Raw genomic sequence first — 23,383 nt, 5'->3', positions numbered from 1 at the left:
CAGTTTATATTATTAAAAACTTGTCCTTCACATATCAGACCAAAAAAGTGCATGATCACAATTCAATTTCCTGAAAGACAATAAATAGTCTTAAAAAATTTAAAGCAAATCAGAATGCTAAATTAGAAAAGTCATTCAGCAGAGATACTCATAAGAAAAATGGTAAAACAATTATTTACAATCCTGAAACTTGTATTAACATAAAAAAGTCATAATTTGGCCAACTTAATCAATTTATAAAAGAGCTTCATTAATAGAAATAAGAAAGTAAAATCCACAAAGGCAAAAACTACTCAAGCACTATAATCCACTAAGAGAACATTGAAGGATAGAGCAAATCTCTTACTGAACTGGTTTCTGAATAGCTAAACCAAATACCAACCTAATTTTCTAAAATGTTTAATAGTCACTGGGAACCATATACTTAAGTTAAACTCAACGTAAAAGAAGGAAAACTAGGAATCTAGTTCCACAGTTTGATAGTTCTATTGTTACTCCCACCAAATCAACTGCAGCAAGTATATAAAAAAGTCAATTCTTCATATTTCAAAATTTTATTGAAAAACTCATTAATTCTGAGCTTGAAGGCACATTTTAAAAACTTAAGTCTTTTGTATTATTCCCTACTTCAATAGGTAACATTTAACAAAGTAGTCTTCTACTTACCTAGATTTTGTCTTATTAACATCTCGTTGCAAAAACAATCTCATTCGAAATTAACTCAAACCTGAAAGAATACATGTAAAGACCATCATTTAGTTTTGTGTGTCTGGTGTGAACGAATACATCTATGATACACTTACTCTTTTAAATTAAAAACTGCAAATCAAATTATTTTAACATAAGAGCTACTGGAAAAAATGTTTCAACTAAAACATGACCATTTAAAATTTTTAGGAAATCTAAAATTAAAACATGACCATTTAAAATTTTTAGGAAATCTAATTTTTTTATGAACAATAACCTAATCAAATGAGAAACTAATTTTCTAGCTCTTTAAAAAAATTTATAACTTATTTTTATTAATTTTAATAGCACAGCAATAATTAAAGCCAGTATGTTAATAAAACACACACTTCTATCTAGATATTTATCTAATACTACTACATATATACCAAAAGTACAAGGAAAAAAACACAGTATAAGATGGCATAAAAGTATATACTAAGTATAATAATGGTTAACAATGATTAAATATTTACTAAATGCCAGAGACCTTATCTAGAGGATAGTACATACTGGTTCTCTCCTGCTTCCTCAATTTAATCCACAACCTAGTATAACATAACAGCTACCCCAACATTTCACTGAAAATTTACTTGAAAAACTACCTACCCTTAATTTTATTACATTCCACAAATTCTCAGTATGTCTTATCCTGTACTCTACACATCTCCCCTTCCCCAACCTTAATCGGGCTTGTTACTCTTTTGAATTATTTCCAAAAAATGGTACCATCATACCTACTTGCCATTCTCACCTAGATTGCTATAACTATTCTATTTCCAGACTATCATCTCATATTTATTCTTCCCAGAATCGTGTACGTAATCACTTTGCAATAGCTATCCTGAGGATGTTACATCTATGGCTCAAGTCCTTCAACAGTACTAATCAATGATCTCATTCTTATTGATTATCCCCAATCTTTACTCTTCCATTCACTCCAGGTTTCTAATACTAAACCCCTTCAACTCCCAGAACAGCCCCTATGTCCTCTCAGTTTTCACACTGCTTCACATGGTGAACAATACCTACCTTCTCTCTAACTTTGCTAACACCTTTTTTTTTTTTTTTTTTTTTTACTAGTTTTGCAATATTTAGCTTAGTCACCCTGAAAGATCCTTCTTCAATTTGTTCAGCTATGGTGTTTCTCAATTGCTATAGCAACTGGTGATGGCTCTATTATCAACTGTTTACTTGTGTGTTTTCTAAACTACATACAGTGTGGACACACCAAGGAAAAGAATTCATTCAATTCATTTCAGCATTGTCAGTAGGTGGCACAGAGTAAAAGTACAACAATATAGGCTGAATGAAACATTAGAAATTTTGTGCTGTATCCCAAAATTTACAGAGATTTAGAAAATAAGTAAAATTCAGGCTAATGAGTTTAATTCACATTTCCAGGACTAAAAAAAAAAAAATTCCTATCACTTCTGAATCTAGTAACATTACTTTATGAAATTACTACATCTAAGTAAAAATACAACTGACAAAAATCAGCCCAGCGCAAACTTTTATCGAGCTGAATTAATTTCACTGATCATCAATACCAAGATTTTGGTACTACACGTTTGCATCCCTACAGAAAATAAAGTTTGCGGACTATAAATCCTAGACTCATTGAAGTATTAGACTTAAGCAGAAAAGAGCTGGAGAAAAAGGTGAATATGGTTATTAAAACTAATAATGTCAATAACCTAGAAAAGCGTTTCTCAAACTTGAGCACACATTAGCATCGCCTGGACACCTTGTTATATACAGACTGTTAGTCCCCACCCTCAGAGTTCCTGATTAGGTAGTTCTAAGTTGGAGTCCAATGATTTCCACTTCTATTAAGTTCCTAAGGTGATGCTATTTCCAGGACCACACACGAAGAACCACAGACCTGGAATTCTCTGTATAACGTCTAGAAGAGATGAGAATATTCTCTTCAGCCACCCACTGCCACCAGTATTTACAGACCCAGAACTGGATATCGTGACCTACTGCAAGCTAAACTACAAATCAAAATGAGAGCACCAAATATCTACCATGAATTGCTGAGTGTGAAAGGATGAAAAAAGCGGCCCTGCAAGAGAATCTACATCCTAATTCCTAGAACCTGTGAATATTACCTTATATGACCCCTCCCCCCAAAAGAAAAGTCTTTACAGATATGTTTACATTAAAAATTTTGAGATGGAGAGATTATCCTGGATTATCTGGGTGGGCCCTAAGTACAACCACATGTATTCTTATACAGAGGGGATGGAGAAATTTGACTATACACAGAAAAGGCGAAGACAGAGTTGAGAGAGATTTGAAAACACCGGCCTTGAAGATTGCAGCTATAGTCAGGAATGTCAGTAGCCACCAGAATTGCAAGAGGCAAGGGATGGATTCTCCCTTGAATTTCTGGAGAGAATAACCCTGCTGACACCTTGATTTCTGTCCAGTAATACTGATTTCAGACTTCTGGCTTTTATAACTGTTGGAGTAAGTTTGTTGTTTTAAGCCACCTAGTTTGTGGTAATTTTCAGAGGAATAATAAATGACTATACTGATGACGTCAGGTTCTCCAAGAAATAAATTAGAAGTACTACATAAAAGGTGTTTATTTGGAGAAAGGGCCTTCATAAAGGTTACCTGAGGTCAAATGATGACATAAGGATGGGGCCCTAATTTAATATGAGTAGTGTCCTTATAAGAAAAAGGCACCAAGGATGCAGGCACAGAGGAAATGCATGAGGAAATAAAAGAAAATCTTGAGGAGAAAAGCCTCAAACAAACCTAACACCATACCATAATCTTGAACTTCTGGCTTCCAGAACTGTGAGAAAATAAATTTCTGTTGTTTAAACCACCAAGTTATTCAAGTTATTGCAGCCCTAGCAGACTAATACAAAGGATATACATGTTTGCACAACAATGTGAATGCACTTAATACCACTTACCTATACTTTAAAATGCTTAAAATGTTAAATATTATATGTATACTTTACCACAATACACTAACACCACACAAAGACAGTAACTAACTCTGACTTTCATTCTTTTTTTATCTTGCTCTGTTCAGTTAGATTTCAAAGTCCAAGAAAAAAAGGCCTCTTAATTGCATTTGTTCCCCCAGAGAGTCAAACTAGGTCACTGTAAACATATTTTTTAAAGGAGAATTTATAATGAAGTTTGATAGGAAGTAGTTTTTAAATCCATACCTGAAAAGTATAAAAAACTGGGGTACTGTTTAGGTGAGTACGGGGACACAATGAGAAAACTACAGATCAATATACCTGATGAATACTTAGCAAAAATCTGCAATAAAATACTAAAAATCAAACTTAATAGCACATTAAAAGAATTCTACACACTGATCAAGGTGGATTTATAATGAAAATCAATGTAATATACCATATTAACAGAATGAGGGATAGAAACCACATGATCATCCCAATTGGTGCAAAAAATGCATTTATCAACATCCAATATCTTTTAATGACAGAAACACTCAACAAACTAAGAATAGAAGAAAAATACCTCAATGTAAGAAAAACTGCCTGGGAAATGCTTACAGCTAACATACTCAATAGTGAAAGATGGAAAGCTTTTCCTCAAAGATTAAGAAAGTAAGGATGGCTCTTTAAAAAAAAAAAAAATTATTTTTAAGTAATTCCTACACCTAATGTGGGGCTCTAACTCACAACGACAAGATCAAGAGTTGTACACTCCACCAACTGTGCCAGCCCGGCACCTCAAGTATACCTACTCTTGCTATTTCTACTCAATATGGTACTGAAGTAATAGAGCAAACAGATAGGAAAAAGGAAATGAATGATCTCCAATTGGAAAGGAAGAAGTAAAATTATCTGTTTGCAAATAACATGATTTTTTATGTAGAAAATCTTAAAGACTGTTAAAAAAAATTAACTAAATGATTTTAGCAAAATTTCAGAATATCAGCATGTGAAGATCAGTTGCATTTCTATATACTAATAATGACCAATATGGAAAACAAGATTATGAAAATCTAATTTTCAGGAATGTCTGGGTGACTCAGTTGATTAAACATCTTGACTCTTAGGTCATGATTTCAGAGTGCTGAGATTAAGCCCCATGTGAGGCTCCAAGCTCAGTGGGGACTCTGCTTCCCCCCTTCTTCAGCCCTTCCCCCTGCTTGCTCATGTGCACTCTCTCAAATGAATAAATAAATATATAAACAAATTATAAATAGAATTGCCCTATGATCTAGCAATCCCAGTCCTGGCATATATTCAAAAGAATTCTAAGTGGTATCTCAAAGACAGATTTACATACCCATGCTCATTGCAGCATTATTCACAATAGCCAAATGGCAGAAACAAGCTGAAGTTCATCAACAGAGGAATAAAGAAAATGTGGTACATACATGGAACATTGGAATGGAATACTATGCAGCCTTTAAAAATAAGGAAATCCAACCACAAGCTACATTAAGGGTGAACCTTGAGAACGTTATGTTAAGTAAAATAAGCCAATCACAAAAGGATAAACACTGTATGAGTCCATTCATATGAAGTATTTATAGTCAAAATCAGAGGGGGGGAAAAAAGTGAAAAGGCTGTTACCAAAGTTTGGAAGTGAGGGGTGATAAAATTAGAATTTAATGGGTACAGAGTGGGATCCCTAGGTGGCGCAGCGGTTTGGCGCCTGCCTTTGGCCTAGGGCGCGATCCTGGAGACCCAGGATCGAATCCCACATCGGGCTCCCGGTGCATGGAGCCTGCTTCTCCCTCTGCCTGTGTCTCTGCCTCTCTCTCTCTCTCTCTCTCTGTGACTATCATAAATAAATAAAATTTAAAAAAAATAATGGGTACAGAGTTTCAGTTTTGCAAAATAAAAAGTTCCAGAGATCTGCTGCATAACAATGTGAATATCCTTAACACTACTGAACTGTACACTAAAAATGGTTAAGATAGTAAATTTAACGTTTTTTTAGCACCATTTAAAAAATAAACACCCAGAAAAAAAGTACATACAAAGATCAAGATAGAGTAACAGGGATTGAGTCTGCCCTCCATCTGTTAAGCCTAAGAAACCAGAACTATATAAGAAACAACAGTTTTCAGATATCAGACAGGAAAACACCGAGGATGAACCCTAAGGGAAGGGAAACAGATGAGGTAAAACCTCCAATACTCTGAACTTACTACAGACCCTCACCTGGGGAGAGTACCCAGGGAGAGAATCTGGTGGTTTCCCCGAGTTGAGGAGACTGAATTGGAAGTCCAAAACTAAGACAGCTAGGGATTGCAGAGCAGAGTACCAGAGAGAAGACAACTGCACAGAGCGAGAACATCCCTAAGTATTAAAACAAGCCAAGGCCAAGGAAAGAGCCACTCAAAAGGATGACAAGAATTATTGCCCTAGACTCATACAAAGCCAAAAATAAGACCTGTTTCCTTCAGACACCTAAATCCAGATAGCACTGCCTAGAGTAACCCTAGACTAAATGCTTTTGAAAGACAGACCCAAAAGGGGAATGTGGCTCAGAAGGGAAGAAATCACAAAGTGGCATGAGGAAACTTTCAGGTGTGATAAATCTATTTAGTATCTCGTTTGTATGGTGATAGCTTCCTAAGTGTATACATACCTCAAACATTACACTGTATACTTAAATTGTGTACTTCATGTCAATTATTTCTCAATAAATTCATTTTTAAAACCTCAATTAAAACAAAACAACCCAATTACAAAATGGGCAGAAGACCTGAAGCAACAATCTTCTGGTGAATTCTTTAACCAAAGATATATGAATGAGAAGTATATGAAAATACACTCACTATTAATTGTCATTAGAAGACTCAAACTTAAGCCATGATGAGCTATCACTATACAAGAATGGCTAAAATTAGTAAAACCAATCATACCACATGTTGGTAAATGTGTGAAGGAACTGAAATGCTCATACACTCATACAGGAAAATAAATGGTACAATTACTTTGTAAAGTTTCACCATTTCTTTTTTTTTTTAAGATTTTATTTATTTATTCGTGAGATGCAGAGAGAGAGAGGCAGAGACACAAGCAGAAGAAGCAGGCTCCTCACAGGGAGCCTGATGTGGGACTCAATCCTGGACCCCAGGATCACGCCCTAAGCCAAAGGCAGACACTCAACCGCTGAGCCACCCAGGCATCCCAAGTTTCACCATTTCTTAACGGGTCAAATATACACCTACTCCATGTATGATCCAATCATTCCACTCCTAGGCATTTACCCAAAGAAATGAAAGCATATGTTTGCATAAAAACTTAACAAATGTTCACCTTTATTTGTAATAGCCAAAAGGTGAAGGAGAAAACATCCACCAACATGTGAACCCTTACATTATAGCTTTATAATGGAATAAATAAGAGTGAAGTAAGGATATATGCAATGTAGATGAATCTGAAAATAACTATGATGAGTGAAAAAAATATAGACAAAAAGATTATATATTGTATAAAGGGAGGAGTAATAAATATGAAAGAATTAAAAAGGGGTACAATGAAATTTTGAGGGTAAAGGATATGTTTATTATCTTGATCGTGGTGATGGTTTCATGGGTATATATAGATATCAAACTATTCAAATTGTACACATAAAACATAAGATTTATTGTATGTCAATTATATTTTGACAAATCTGCTTAAGATCTCAATATGCAAATATTAGTAAACTTGGGAAAATAATGAAATCTCAAATTAAAGAAGATACAGTAATAATGAAAAAGAACATTGTCGTTTATAACCAAAAAAGAATAGATGTAGAAATGAATCATCTTTCAACACCTACCAATGGTACTACAATTACAATTGGTAATTCAATGCATGAACAATGCTTCCAATATATCATCAGATGTATCTTACAAAACACGTGTAACTAGAGTCATCTGGGCCTCCAAACAGATTGATGTATTTAATTTATACTTGCCTAAACTTCTATACTCAAACACAGTTCCTACTGAAATATATAATAGTGCTCAATCTAGAACATAGAAAATTAATTTTACAGCATGAATAAAAAATACGTCTGCAAAAATAACTCCAATTTCAAACTACCCCATTATCCATGCATTTGGCAATGAGGCTTTGCAGTTTCTCCCATCAAGAGGTAATGTTTTCCCCTACCCTTTAACTCCAGGTTTCCTTTTAAGAAAGACCAATAGAATGCAACGCATGTCAGTTTGCAAATTCCGAGCTACACCTCAAGAGACCCTGCATACTTCTGCCCTTAGAATCCTACCACCACCATAAGAACAAGTCCAGTCTAATCTGCTGGAGGATAATGAGAGCCCAAATATTGCACAGGCCATCCTAGAGAACCCAGCCAAGAGCAGCAAAGCCATACTCCTACACTGCTAAATAGAGACTCATAAATGAGCCTAACCAAGACCAGAAATAATGCTGAGCTGACTCACAGACTTGTTTTAATAATGTGTTTTAAACCACCAAGCTGTAATCTGTTACACAGTAATAGCTAACAAGTTATTTTAGATTAATAATTGGTCTAGATCTCAATTATGAAGGCAAGGGAAAAAGAGACATAAAAAAAGTCTCTTTTACTGTTTTATTAGCAGTGACTCTACAAAACATCCTGTCAGCTTGTCAATCTCAAGACACATATAAACTGAGCAAAATCATTTTTACAAATCATGTTATGAGCCAACTATTATTTTTTGTGAAATTCTGTTGCTAGACAGCTTTACTAGATTCAACTATATAATGAAATTTTTCAGGATATTCCAAAAATCTATGAACACTATTACAGAAAAATCTGCTATCTTATCTAATATTCTTTTTCCTATTTATGTTTTTAATAATAAATTTATTTTTTTATTGGTGTTCAATTTGCCAATATACAGAATATGATATTCTGATTGCCCATTAATAAAACACTCTAACTCAACTGTTACAGTGGTGGCAATCACAGGGCCCTGGACTGAGGGACGAACAAGTGATACCCAGGCTGACGAGAATTCCTCAGGTAGCCACAGTAATTTGTTCACGGATGAGAATGTAGGCCAGAGTGGCAAATTAAAAATCCTTCTCAGGATATTCCAAGTATTAGGAAAGGTACACTCTTCATTAGAAGTAACAGCTATGAGAATTATGTATGTTGGAGCAGCCAGTGGCCATCTCTGCCACTTCCTAACTTATTTAGGAATGAAGCCACCACAGAAAAAACCCAAGCCAAGAGATATAAACATTATCACGATGAATCATATGCACTTATGAATCCAAACATTCCTGAAATAACTGTAGTAGTAGCAGAGCAGTAAATGCTTATCAATCCCCTTTGATACCTACTAGAGAAACTGAACAAAATATTAAAAACAATCACTCTGAAGGCACCAAAAAGCTGACACAGCAGTAAAGAAGGACCAGGTCAAAGTCTAAGAAAGGATGGAAACCTACCAGATACAAACCCAGCATCATGGGGTACCTTGGTTGGTTAAGTGGCTGCCTCTGGCTCAGATCATGATCTCAGGGTCCTGGGATTGAGCCTGAGCCCCTCATCAGGCTTCCTGCTCAGTGGAGAGTCTGCTTCTTCCTCTCTCTCCACCATTCCTCTCCCACCCCCAACTTGTGCTCACTCTTCTCTTTCTCAAATAAAATCTTAAAAAACAAAAACTAACCAGCATCCAAAGATGCTTTTGCCTTGGGGATTTTTGCCAATCTAGATGGGGCAGGTGAGAAATGGATTTCTGACATTGTTACAGAGTTAACGGAACCAAAAGGGGAATGCAAGGTTCAGAAATGGTGGGAACCATACTAAATCTTGCCCATTATTTGAGCTGAGACCCCAAAGGACTAAACTCTAGTGAGCCAGAAGTAAACAAGTCATTGCATGTACCTAAAGATTATTTAGGTGAACAAACAAAAAAACTTTAATCCCTAAAATTTAATTAAAGTAATCCCAGGCTGCTGGAGACCCCAGGTGTGGTACAAGCAAACAAAAATCATCTCTGGAAAAAGGTATCACCATAGGACTCAGAATTTAGGCCTGGAAAGGCAGCTGAAAATTTAAATGGAAATTTAAATGAGAGAACATGGCAGTGAGAGAACCAGAGAAGCAGTGAAATGAGAATTCTCAGTATAAACTTTGTCCCAGGGCAGCCCCAGTGGCCCAGCGGTTTAGCGCTGCCTTCAGCCCGGGGTGCAATCCTGGAGACCCCGGATTAAGTCCCACGTCAGGCTCCCTGCATGGAGCCTGCTTCTCCCTCTGCCTGTGTCTCTGCCTCTCTCTTTCTGTGTCTGTTGTGAATGAATAAATAAAATCTTTAAAAAAATGAAAATAAAAATAAACTTTGCCCCTATCAGTGGATGGCTGATAAACTATGTATGCACAGAGAACTGAAGGGATGAAGGGGAAAAAGTTAGCAGGAGCTAGAAATTTTACACTTGAAAAACAGAGCTGTACTACTGATGCTTTTTCAAAAGGGTGAATTACTCAAGTGTGCATAGTTTGGGCAACAGGAAGCTGAAGCCTTAGAAGGCTGAAGTGCCAGAGGACAGAACCCAAGTCCAGGAAATTAGTGGAATCCCTAAAAGCTAGAAAATCACAGGGTAAGCATCAAAATCAGACTATAAATTTCACCCAACAATTCCCAGAAGAACATTAATAGAAACTAGCATCACTAAAACATATTCATAATGTCCAGTTTTCAAGCAAAAATTATACCATACTGAGGAAAAAGGGGGAGCCAACTGATATTGACCCTGAGTACCCTGAATGTTAACGGGTTAGCATATAGATTCAAAGCAGCTATTTTAACCATACTATAATATTAAAAGAAAATAAAGTCAAAGAATTGATAGAGACTATGAAAAAGAAAGCTGAAAAGTAAAATAACTGAAATAAATTCAGGGACACCTGGGTGGCTCAGCGGTTGAGCGTCTGCCTTCAGCTTAAGATGTGATCCCAGGGTCCTGGATTGAGTCCCACATTGGGCGCAGCGCCTTGTGTGGAGCCTGCTTCTCCCTCTGCCTGTGTCTCTCATGAATGAATGAATGAATGAATAAATAAATAAATAAATAAATAAATAAATAAATAAATTTTAAAAATTCAACAGAAGGGGGTGATGAGAGGTAGCAGAACAATCCGTAAGCTTGAAATATGGCAATAAAGCTGTCCAGAGAACAGAAAGTAAAATAGATGAAAAAAATTAACAGTCTCACACCAGCACCAGGCAATTCAACATAAATATAACCCAACTGAACATGGACATACAAGAAGCAACAGGAAAGAATAAAAAAGGTTCAAAATAATGTTTGTTGAAGAAATAATAGCCAAAATAACTCAGATGATAGGAAACATTAATTTACAGATCCAAGAATCTCAACAAACCCAAGTAGGATAAACATAAAGAACCATTTCTACATATCACTGTCAAGCCTTGAAAGGCCGACGACAAAACGTTGAGATCAGCCAGAGAAAAATGGCTACATTTAGGAAATGACAATACAAGTAATGTCTGACATCATCAGAAAAAATGGGACATACTAGAGCAACATCTTCTATATACAGCAATACTATCATTCAAAATGAAGGTGAATAAAAAAAGGTATTTTCAGATAAAAATGAGACTTGGGCGTAGCAGACAAAACAGAGTTAAAAAAAAAAACGACAGGGGAAGGAGAGAATAAAACTACTTAATCCAAAAAGACAACAAGAAAGGTGAGAAAAAGAACACAAAAGAATATATAGAAAGCATATTAGATTGTATATTTAGGCCCCGATACATCAACAATTATATGAAATCTAAATAAACTTTATAATTAAAATATGAAGTGTTAGATCAGATTGAAAGAAAAACAATGATATGGTGGATACATGAAACAGTTACGGAACAAAAAGGCACAGAAAATTTTATTTTATTTTTTTAGAAAATTTTAAAATAAAGGTTGGGGGGTGGGGCACATGGGTGGCTCAGTGGGTTAAGTGTCTACCTTTCAGCTCAGGTCATGATCCCAGGATCTTGGGATAGAGCCCCACATCAGGCTCCCCCTTCAGCAGAAGCCTGCTTCTCCCTCTCCCTCTGCCTGCCGTTCCCCCTGCTTGTGCTCTTTCTCTATGTCAAATAAATAAATAAAATCTTTAAAAAAGGGCAGCCCGGGTGGCTCAGCGATAGCACTGCCTTTGGCCCGGGGTGTGGTCCTGGAGACCCAGGATCGAGTCCCACGTCATCAGGCTCCCTGCATGGAGCTTGCTCCTCCCTCTGCCTATGTCTCTGCCTCTCTCTCTGTCTCTCATGAATAAATAAATAAAATCTTAAAAAAAAAAAAATCTTAAAAAAAAAAAAAGTTGAGGGGAGACCACCCAAATGCTAACTACAAAGCCCACGTAGCCATATTACTATCAGTTAAGGTAGATTGCAAAGAGCATTACCAAACACAAGGAGAAATAATGATGATAAAACGTTCAACTCATCAGAAACATTAAACAATTCTAAATTTGCAAAAATGGGCAGCAACACAAGAAAGACAAATCCATAGTAACAGATTTTAATACATCTCAACATGCTGCATCTAAATTGGTGAGGATACAGAAGTTTTAAACAACATGCTTAATAAAACTGACTTGACCCATATAAATACTGTACCCAAAAACCTACAGAACACACATTCTTTTCAAATATTTATAAAACCTAGCAAATGTATTAAAGTGTTCAATTACATTTGGAATCAGGGAAATGGGAAATAAAACCACTACACATCCACTAAAATGACTAAAATTAAAGATTAACAGTACAAAATGTTGGTGAAGATGTTAAAGATGCAGTACAAAAGTGTTGATGAGACTGTAAATTGTCACAAAACACTTTCAGGAAAAAAATTTTTTTAATCTTCTGAAATTAAACACAAATACACTCTAAAACCAAGCTATTAAACTCCCAGATATTTACCAAATATAAATCTGTGCCTGTGTGTACTAGGAGACATGTACAAGGAAATACCAAGCAGCATTTTTCAGAAAAGCCTACCAAGTAGAGACAATCCAAATTTCTATCAGTAACAGAATGAGTAAATTGTGGGCTATTCATATAATGTACTATACTGTACAGGCATACCTGAGAGATATGGGTATGGTTCCAGACTGCTACAATAAAGGAAAATCGTAATAAAGCAATCAGATGAATTTCTGGTTTCCCAGTGCGTATAAAAGTTGTGTTTACACTATATTGCAGTTTATTAAGTATGAAATACCATCATGTCTTTTAAAAATTACATACCTTAATTTTAAAAGATTTTATTGCTAAAAAAAGGCTAACCATTTTCTGGGTTATCAGCAAGTCATAATCTTTTTGCTGCTCTTGCCTCAATGTTTTTGTTTTAAAGATTTTGTCAGAGAGAACAAGCGGGGGGCGGGGGGGTAGGAGAGAGAGAGAGAGAGAGAGAAGCAGGCTCCCTGCCAAGCAGGGAGCCCGATGTGGGGCTTGATCCCAAGATCCTGGGATCGTGACCTGAGCTAAAAGCAGACACTTAACCAACTGAGCCACCCAGGCACCCTCGCCTCAATGCTTATGACTCCTAACGAATCAGGGTGGTGAATCATAAAGATTAGGGGGTTGTGGCAATTTCTTAAAATAAGACAACAATGAACTTTGCCACATCTATGGACTCTTCCTTTCATGAACTATTTCTCTGTAGTATCTGGTGCTGTTTGATAACATTTTACCCATAGAACTTTTTTCAAAATTGGAGCCAAATCCTCTCAAAGCCTGTTGTTGCTTTATCAACTAAGTGTTTGTATTATGTATATCCTTTGTCATTTCAGCTGTCTTCACAGCATCACCAGGAGTAGATTCCATCTGAAAAAAGAACTTTTTTTCTTTGCTCATCCTTGAATTCTTCATCCATTCAAACTATTCAAACTTTATGAAGAGACTACAGCCATCCAGTCACATCTTCCGTTGGTTTTCTTGCTATTTCCACCACATCTGCAGTTATTGCCTCCATTGAAGTCCTGAGCCCCTCCAAGTCATCTATGAGGGTTGAATTCAACTTTTTCCAAATTCCTGTACATGTTTTTATCTTGACCACTTTTCATAAATTATGTTAATGGCATCTAGAATGGTGAATCCAGGTTTTCAACTTACTTTGGTCCACATCTATCAGAGGAATCCCTATGTATGGCAGCTACAGTCTTACAAAATGTACATCTTAATAAGAAGTCGTGAAACTTGAATTTACTCCTTGAACCACGGGCTGCAGAATGGATATTGGGTTAGCAGGCATGAAAACAACTTTTACTTCACTGTACATCTTTGTCAGTGAACACTGTCAGTGAGCAGTAATATTTACAAGGGAATCTTTTTCTAAGCAGTAGGTCTGAACAGTAGGCTTAAAATAATCAGTGAAACGTACTATTAAAAAAATATGCTGTCAATCAGGCTTTGTTATTCCATTTATGCAGCACAGGCAGAGTAGATTCAGTGCAATTCTTAAGGGCCCTAAGACTTTTGGAATGGTAAATGAGCACTGGCTTCAACCTAAAGTCACCAGCTGCATCAGCCAGCTCTTTGAAGGTCTGAAGCCAAGCATTGGCTTTTCCTAACTATGAAAGTCCTACATGGCATCTTCTTCCAATAGAAAGCTGCTTTGTCTACATTAAAAATGTTTAGTGTAGCCACCTTTGTTAATTATCTTAGCTAAATACCTTCTGAATAACTTGCTGCTTCACCTTGCCCGTTTATGTTCTAAAGAAGGTTCTTTCATTAAACCTCATAAACCAAACTCTGCCAGCTTCAAACAGTTCTTCGGCAGTCTTCTCACCTCTGTTAGTCTTTACGGAATTGAAGAGTTAGGGCCTTGCTCTGGATTAAGCTATGGCTTATGGGAATATTGTGGCTGGTTTGATCTTCTATCCAGACCACTGAAACTTTCCCTAAATCAGCAATAAGGCTGTTTCACTTTCTCATAATTCATGGGTTCACGTGTAGCACTTCTAATTTCCTTCAAGAACTTTTCCTTTGCATTCACCACCTTGACTGTTATAAGAGGCCTAGCCTTCGGCCTTATCTCAGCCTTTGATGAGCTTTCCTTACTAAGCTTAATAATTTTTAAGCTTCTGATTTAAAGTGAGAGATGTGCGGGGCACCTGGGTGGCTCAGTGGTTGAGCATCTGCCTTTAGCCCAAGTCAAGATCCTGGGGTCCTGGGATTGAGACCTGCATTGGGCTCCCCACAGGTAGCCTGCTTCTCCCTCTGTCTCTGCCTCTCTCTGTGTGTCTCTCATGAATAAAAAAAATCTAAAAAAAAAAAAAAAGAGAGACACATACAACTTTTCCTCTCACTTAAAAACTTAGAAGCCATTGTAGGTTATTAATAGGCCTACTTTCAATATTGTTGTGTCTCACGGAACAGGGAGGCCCAAGTCAAAGGAGAGAGATGGGGGAACAGTCAGTCAGTGGAGCAGTCAGAACACAATATTTAAGTTTGCCATCTTATATGGCTGTGGTTTGTGGCACCCCAAAATAATTTTAATAGTAACATCAAAAATTATAAAATTACTGATCACAGATCACCATAAGAAATATAATTAGTAAGTTTGAAATGTTGCAAGAATTACCAAAAAGACATGAAGTGAGCAATGCTGCAAGAGCTGTTGGAAAAATGGTGCCAACAGACTTACTAGATACAGGGTTGCCACAAACCTTAAATTTGTAAAAAAAAACAAAAACAAAAACAAAAACAAAAAACCACACACAAAAGCAAAAACAAAAAACAAAAAATCCACACTATTTGCAAAGCTCAACAAAGTGCAATTAAATGAGGTATGCCTGCACAGCAATGAAATTGAATGAACTATAGTCACATGAAAAAAATAGAAATGAATCTCACAAACAATGCTGGGAATGCCAAGACTCATTTATATAAATTTCATTAATAAGAAAACAATATATAGTTCAAAAAGTAGTAAAAATATAAAACAAAAAGGTGACTACTATAAAAGGTAACATGGTAGTCTCCCAAGGACAAAGGGGGAGGTTTGACTGGAAAGGAACAGAGGAACTACAGCAATGTTTTCATTGACTAGGAGTTCATTAAGGAGGTATGTGCTTTTGAATTCTGAAGTTGTGCATTTTTTTTTTACCATGCATTATTCTAATTTTAATTTTCTACACTAAAAACATCTCAAAATTAATAATATAGACATTTAAGGCTTTGAATTTTCCCCCAAGCAAAGCACTGACATTATGCTATAGTATTGTTTTTAATTAAAATTATACAAATGTGTATTTCAAGAATCAAATAAAGCTTGTTAGGAAAACCAGCACTACCCACTACCTCTTCTCTAGCCAGCCTTCCCCCATCTGATTTTTAAATAACTTGGTTATACCGGCTTTACATTTTGGATCTAATTGCCTCCTACATAGGAAAATTAACTCTCTTGTATTCCTTCTATATTTTCTATAACCTCCTCACAAGGCCCTACATGGGAATGGCTAGCTGACTTTTCACAAAGGTAAAAAATGTAATTCAATGGGGAAAAAAAAGGTCTTCTCAACAACTGGTGCTGGAGTAACTGAAAATAAAGAAAAAAAAAGAATATCAACAAATCTCACACTCTATAGCAATGTTAATCTAAAATGCTATAGATTTAAATGTAAAATGTAAAAATATTAATCCTATACAAGCTAGAAACGAAATCATCAGGATCTAGACCTAGAGAAAGAATTCTTAGAAATAACACCAAAAGCATGATCCATAAAAGAAAAAATGTGATAAAGTGGACTTCATCAAAACAAAAATCTTTTATTTACTGTGAAAGATCCTGTTAAGAGGATTAAAAAACAAGTGAGTTGGAGAAAATATTTGCAAACTACCTAACAAAGTCTCTAATCTGGGCGGGGGGTGGGAGTGAATGGGTGACGGGCACTGGGGGTTATTCTGTGTTAGTAAATTGAACACCAATTAAAAAAAAAAAAGTCTCTAATCTAAAATAGAACTCTCAAAACTAAACAGTAAGATATAGCAAGAAATATCAAAATAAGGACGTTTGAAAAACATCATCTCCATTAAACCAACAAGAACAATGGCAAAAATAAAGTCAACATTTTCCAAACGAGAAATTAACCAAAGTCTTGCCTCAATCTGGGGAAAATTTATTCAAGAAAGATGGCTAAATCCTGATTAAGACTAGCAAACTTTGTGACATTTTATTTCGTCCTATTCCCCTTCTCCCACTCTAGTTTTACAGTAGCTTTGGAAGTCAATAGTCTGGGCGCCTGGGTGGTTCAGTCAGTTGACCATTTGCCTTTGGCTCAGGTTGTGAATCCCACATCAAGGTCCCCACAGGGAGTCTGTTTCTCTCTCTGCGTATGTGTCTCTCATGAATAACTAAATAAAATTAAAAAGAAAAAAAAAGTCAACAGTCCACAAGCCTAGTGAAAACCATAGCCAGCAGCTATATGGGGGTGGAGGCCAGGTTGGAGGGGGTGGGGTGCCCAAGAGGGTGGGATCACCTCTACTACATTACCATTCCCAGAGGACTGTCATTATTTGACATGTTGGTGGTTTCTTGGAAGACTCTACTCCTAAAACGATTTTTTTAAAAAATATTTTATTTATTTGACACAGAGGGCAAGAAAGCAGCAAGCAGGAGGAGGAGAAGTAGGCTCCCCAATGAGCAGGAAACCCGATGTGGGGCTTGCTCCCAGGACCGGAGGATCATGACCTGAGCCAAAGTAAGACACTTAACTGACTAAGCCACCCAGGCACCTTCCTGCAAAGCTATCCTAAGAGCTCACCCAATGCAAAAACAAAACAAAAGTTTTCCCCAAGGTTATTTGTCAAAAAACTATTAGAGGCAATTGTTTCATATTGCAGCTGACCAAGGGAGTGGCTAACAGCTGAGACAAATAATAAGCTAACCAAAGAGCTTAAAAATAAAAGCTGGATGCTAAGAAAAGCTGTAATATATTCCTGAGAATATAGTCAGTTGTAAGCACAGGGATGTGCATATGCTCAAGAAAGGCCTGAGAAGGCCCTAACCACTCACCTCTGGCTAACCAGAAGCTCTGCATAAGCAGGAAGTGAAGAGTGAGGCAAAATTACAAAATTCCATTCTGAATATTGAGACTGGGAGATTTAACTGATTCCAGGCATTTAAGGACATCTCTGTCGAACTATCAGACCACTAAGCTAACTGAGTAGACTTCAGTGGCCACCCATGATAAAGAATACAGATTATACAGAATTTGTTTAAAAAAACTGTTTATTAGTTCAATGAACAACAAATGGTTAACAACAACAAGCACTGGGATGGGGAGAATATCTGATTATCAGAACTGCCACATTATTTAAAATGTAGTTTTCAACAACAAAAAAGCCTTAAAAACACATATATAAGAAAGAATGGCTCATACACATGGGAAAACAAACAAAAAGCAGTTAGTAGAAACTATCCAACGAAACAGACATCAGACTTGCTAGGCAATGTTTACAAATCACCCTAAACGTGTTCAAAGAACTAAAGGAAATCTATGTCTAATGAACTAAAGGAAAGTATGAAATGGATGTCTCACAAATACAAAATATAAAGAGACAAATCATAAAAAAGAGTGAAACAGAAATGAATTGAAAAGTAAAAAAATTTACCTAAAATAAAAAAATTCACCAGAAGTCTTCAGCAGCAGATTTGAGTAGGCAGAAGAAAGAAATCAGTGGATCTCAAGATTGAGATTATCTACTCTGAAAACAGAAAAACAAATGAAGAAGGGAAAAAAAACAGGAGTCTAAGATGCCTGAGGGACACCATTAAGCATGCCAATATACACATAACGGGAGCCCCAAAGAGAGAGAGGAGGGAAAAGGGCAAAAACAGTATCTGAATAAACAATGACTAAAAATTCCTCTAACTAATGAAAAATACTAACTTTTTCATTACTCGAGAAGCTCAAAAACTACAATAAACTCAGAAAACAGAGAAGCCTAAAAAAAAAAAAAAAGAAAACAGAGAAGCCTGAAAGGCCATTAGATAAGTGATTTGTCACATACAGAGATCCTCTATAAAATTAATAGTTAATTTCTTATCAGAAACCATAAAAGCCAAAGGGCAATAGGAAGACATTCAAAGTAATGAAAAAGTAATACTGTCAACCAAGAATTCTTTACTTTTCAAAAATGAAGGTGAAGTTAAGACATTAAACAAAAAATAAACAAAAACTGACATAGCTAGTTGCCAGATCTGCCATACAAGAAATACTAATGGCTGAAACGAAAGGACAATAGACAGACAGTAATCTGAATCCACTTGAAGAAGAGCACAGTAAAGGTAGCCAGATAGGTAAATATAATTTTTAATTTTATAACTTTTCTTCTATCTGATTTAAAAGACACACAGAAGCATAATTTGTAGGACAGTAATAGCACAAAAGGAGGAGGAGGAATGGAGCTACACAGGAGCAAGATTTTTGTATATTATTGAAATTAAGTTGATATTAACCTGAACTAGACTGAAATAAGTTAACTGCAATTCCCAGAACTACTGCAATGAGAAAAAAAATGAAAAAAAAAAAAACAATAAGGGACTTCTTAAATGTTACTAGAAAACAATCCATTTGGTACAAAGGAAGGCAACAGTAGAGGAATAAAGGAACAGAAAAAAAATCTTAAGACACAGAAAACAACAAAATAGCAGACATAAACTCTCTCTTATCAGTAACTACATCAAACGCAAATTAATCAGGCATTCCAATCAAAAACCTGTGACTGACAGAAGGGTTAAAAACCCACAATCCAATTATATGTTGTCTAAAAGAGATACACCACAGGTTCAAAGACACTTTAGATTCAAATAAGCTGAAAGTAAAAGTATGGAAAAAATATACCAAGCAATCTATAATGAAAAAAAGAAGGCTGGAGAGGCTATACTATTAGCAGACACAACAGATATTAAGAAAGAAAAAATTAAAAAAAAAAAAAAAGAAAAAGAAAAAATTAGAGACAAAGAAGGCCATTTTATAATAATAAAAGAGTCAATTCATCAAAATTATAGATCACCTATAAACATATATAACCCAACAATAAAGACTTAAAATATATGAAATAGAAACATACAAAATTGAAAGGCCAAATAGACAACAGACAAAAACAAATAAAAATAGCTGAAGACTTATATACCTCACTTTCAATACTGGATAGAACCAGACCAAAAAAAAACAAAGAACAAAAAAAAAACAAAAAACAAAAAAAACCCCACAAGGAAATGGAAGACTAGAACACTATAAATTAGACTTGACAGACATCTACAGAATACACTATTCAAAACAGAACATTTTCTTCTCAAGTGTACATGGAAAATTCTCCAATACAGACCATAGGTTAGACTATAATACAAGTCTCAAAACTTTTAAAGGAATAAAATCATACAAAGTATATTCTCCAAATACAAGGACATGAAAACAGAAATTACAGAAAGAAATATGGGAAATATGTGGAAATTAAGCAACAAACCTCTAAATAATAGATCAAAAAAATCACACAGGGAGATCATAAAATGTTAAGATTAAAACAAAAGCACAACATGCCAAAATTTAAATGAAGTCAAAGCAATGTTTAAAGGGAAATTTATAGCTCAATACATCTATATTAAAAAAAAAAAATCTCAGGACACCTGGGTGGCTCAGTCATTGAGCATCTGCCTTTGGCTCAGGGTGTGATCCCAGGGTCCTGGGATTGAGTCCCACATCAGGCTCCCCACAGGGAGCCTGCATCTCCCTCTGCCTATGTCTTTGCCTTTCTGTGTCACTGGTGAATAAAAAAAAAAAAAAAAAAAAAAAAACCTCAATTCAATAACCTAACCTTTGGCCTTAAGAAAAACAGAAAAAGAGAAAACTAAAACAAAAACAACCAAATGAAGAAAGTAATAAAGATTACAGCTTAAATGAATAAGACTAATAATAGAAAATACAGAATAATACGTGAAATCAAAAGTTAGTTCCTTGAAAGTATCAATGAAATTTAAAAACTTTCAGCGAGGCTGACCAAGAAAAAAAAGACAAATTATTACAGTCAAGAATGACAAAAGGGTCATTACTACTGGCATTATAGTAAGAAATAAAAAGGATTATATGGGAATACTAGGAACAGTTCTATAGCAACAAATAACCTAGGTAAAACGAACAAATTTCTAGAAAAAAAAACTACTGAAACTGATTCAAGAAGAGATAGAAAATCTAAATAGACCTATAATAAAACGATTAATTAAAAAACTTACCAAAAATAAACCAGGATTAGATGGATTCTCTAAAGCAACCTACCTTTAAACCAAATGTTTAAAGAACTGACACCAATCCTTCTCAAATCTTCCCCAAAATAGAACAGGAAGGAACATTTCCTAATTCACTTTATGAAGTCATTATTACCTTCATGACCAAAGCTATGACAACATAGGAAAAGAAAACCCTAAGTATCTTTTGAGCAAAATCACAAAAATCCTATTTCACGTGTGCACGCACCACATGTTTCTAAAGACATACCATTTAGATCCTCTTTCCTCTTGTCCCGATCTGATCATTCTTCAGACCTGCTACATCAGGCACTAAATCCTATTTCCTGGACAATCCCTCTTTTTGATTTAACTCATCATTTTGATAAAGTCTATGTCCTCTCGTCACTTCCTGAGATACAGTACAGTTGTAGGTAATATTTTAACAACCTCATATGTTTCATAATTTTAGCCTACTCCCACACTTGACAGCTTGGCAAGGCAATAGAATTAGTAATTTGGAAGTATCTTCCCTTCAAGAATTTTGAAGGCACTATTCCAATAACCATCACTTTCCATTGTTACTGATTCCTAATCTCTTTTATACGCTCCATATGGGAAAGCTGTTGGGTCCTCAGATTTCTTGTGTCTGAAATCTCACCATGAGGTACTCCGGTATGTATTTTTTCCTTCAATAACTATGCTGAGCATTCTATTCTGTAAGCCCTTTAATGTGAAAACACAAGTTTTTTGTTCAATTATTAATTTTCCTCCACACATTTTCTCCCATCCTATAATTCTTTCACATGTTGAACCTGCCAAGTATGATCCTCTTTTTTTTTTTTTTTTTTTTTAAGATTTGAGAGAGCGCACGTGCACAAGCAAGGAGAGTATGGAGAGGGAGAAGCAGGCTCCCCGCCAAGTGGGGAGCCCAATATGGGGCTCAATTCCAGGACCCCAGGATCATGACCTGAACTGAAGGCAGATGCTTAACCCACTTAGCCACCCAGCTGCCCCATTCTCTATTTTCTACATCTCTTTTTGTCCTGCCTTCTGGAAGAGTCCCTTAACTTCATCTTCTAACCTTCTACAAGAATATTAATTAATAACTTTTCTATTAGTATCTCATATTCCATATTTCCTATCCTCTATTATTTCATATTCTAAATGTCTAAGAACTTTGCTTTGTTTTCTGAGGATTGCCTTTATGTGGCAAGCATCTTTTCGTGTTTAAAAGATACAATTATCAAAGAAAAAAAGATACAATTATCTTACTTCCAAACATATTTCAGTAACCTTTGAAGTTTTTTTTTTTTTTTCTTTTTGAACTGTTTCTCTTCCTCTTTTATACTGGGGTTATCTTCAAATATTTAATGATCCTTAATGTCATATCTTAAAATGAAACATATAAAAGCTGTCTGGATATCCTGTGTTAATGGGTTAGTGTCATTGCAGGATGATCAATCTAAGCCATTTCCATGGGTGGATTCACATCTATTACTATCTGTTGGTCTTTTTTTCCTGATCATTAGTTTGCTATATAACAGAATTAATCTTCCAGTCTCACATCTGGGGTATGTGAGCCTGACACCAAGTGTTCTCAGAATTTAGTAGAGAAAAAGAGGCTGGGGATAATTGCTGGTTCAACATGTAGATTTCTATTCAATTGTTTTGTTTGCTGTAGTATGACACCCTTAACCCAAGCTGTGTGTAGAGTTCTCAAGTACAGAAATCCTCCATTTGAATTTCAGAGAAGAAAGTTGAAGAAACCCCTTCCTAGTACCAGGAGTGTTGCTTGTTATTTTTACACTTTTGGACAATTCTTTCAAAGCACCTGAAGCCACCAATTTCTGAAGCATCCCAGGGTCCACAGTCCAATTCTAGGCCTCCCTAGTAGTAGAAAATTCAGTTTTCTCAGATCTACAAAATTCATTACTACTTGCTGCTTTCCAGCTTCCAAGTTTTACTTCTGTGATCAACTTTCCATTTCTTGTCCTTGACACTCCATGCCTTTTTTAGGAAACCACTATCTTAATTCAATTAGGGATTTGATAGCAAAGTAAATGAAAGTTTTTAAACCCATCATGTTTAAATGAATACTAATCTCATCTGCTTTTTCATGTCAGGTACTCACTGTTGTTAATCTCCAATTTGTATGAAATTTAGGCTTAAATCCCAGTAGGACACAGTTTTCATCATCAAGTAGTTATAACCATTTGGCTTTAACATTTAGTTTTATTATACTTTAGTCAAAAAATATTGGCCGATACAATTCAATTCTTGAATTTTAAATAAACTTCAAATTCTCTTTGAAGCCCGAGACACAATTTTTAAAAAATTCACAGGAATTTGAAAAGAATGCTTATGCTCTATTTGAAATAGTTTGACATACAATAAATAAAAACATACTGCCACACAAATCTTTATAGTCTTAATTTTTATTTGATCTA

At 35.6% G+C, this 23,383-nt stretch overlaps 1 protein-coding gene across 21 annotated transcripts in view; it reads right to left on the bottom strand.

Annotated features, from left to right (window-relative positions):
- ZNF644 (zinc finger protein 644) overlaps positions 1 to 23,383 on the bottom strand; it is a 153,207-nt gene that overhangs the window by 117,626 nt on the left and 12,198 nt on the right. For 18 of the 21 annotated variants that reach the window (XR_005361266.1, XR_005361265.1, XR_005361267.1 and 15 more), the window contains one exon: positions 667 to 727. The exons of 1 other annotated variant lie outside the window; for it this stretch is intronic. Coding sequence is in view for 15 of the 20 variants with exons in the window: in XM_038541409.1 (XP_038397337.1) it covers positions 667 to 710 (44 nt within the window). In the remaining 5 variants the exon portion in view is untranslated. Of the gene's footprint in view, positions 1 to 666; positions 728 to 2,502; positions 2,633 to 23,383 lie in introns of those variants that run through there. 2 more of the 21 variants (XM_038541413.1, XM_038541424.1) reach the window with 2 other exon arrangements.

This window comes from Canis lupus, chromosome 6 (assembly GCF_011100685.1).
Source record: "Canis lupus familiaris isolate Mischka breed German Shepherd chromosome 6, alternate assembly UU_Cfam_GSD_1.0, whole genome shotgun sequence".
Classification (NCBI taxonomy): domain Eukaryota; kingdom Metazoa; phylum Chordata; class Mammalia; order Carnivora; family Canidae; genus Canis; species Canis lupus.
Note: the sequence above shows the minus strand (reverse complement) of the source record. Positions and strands in the feature narration are given on the sequence as shown.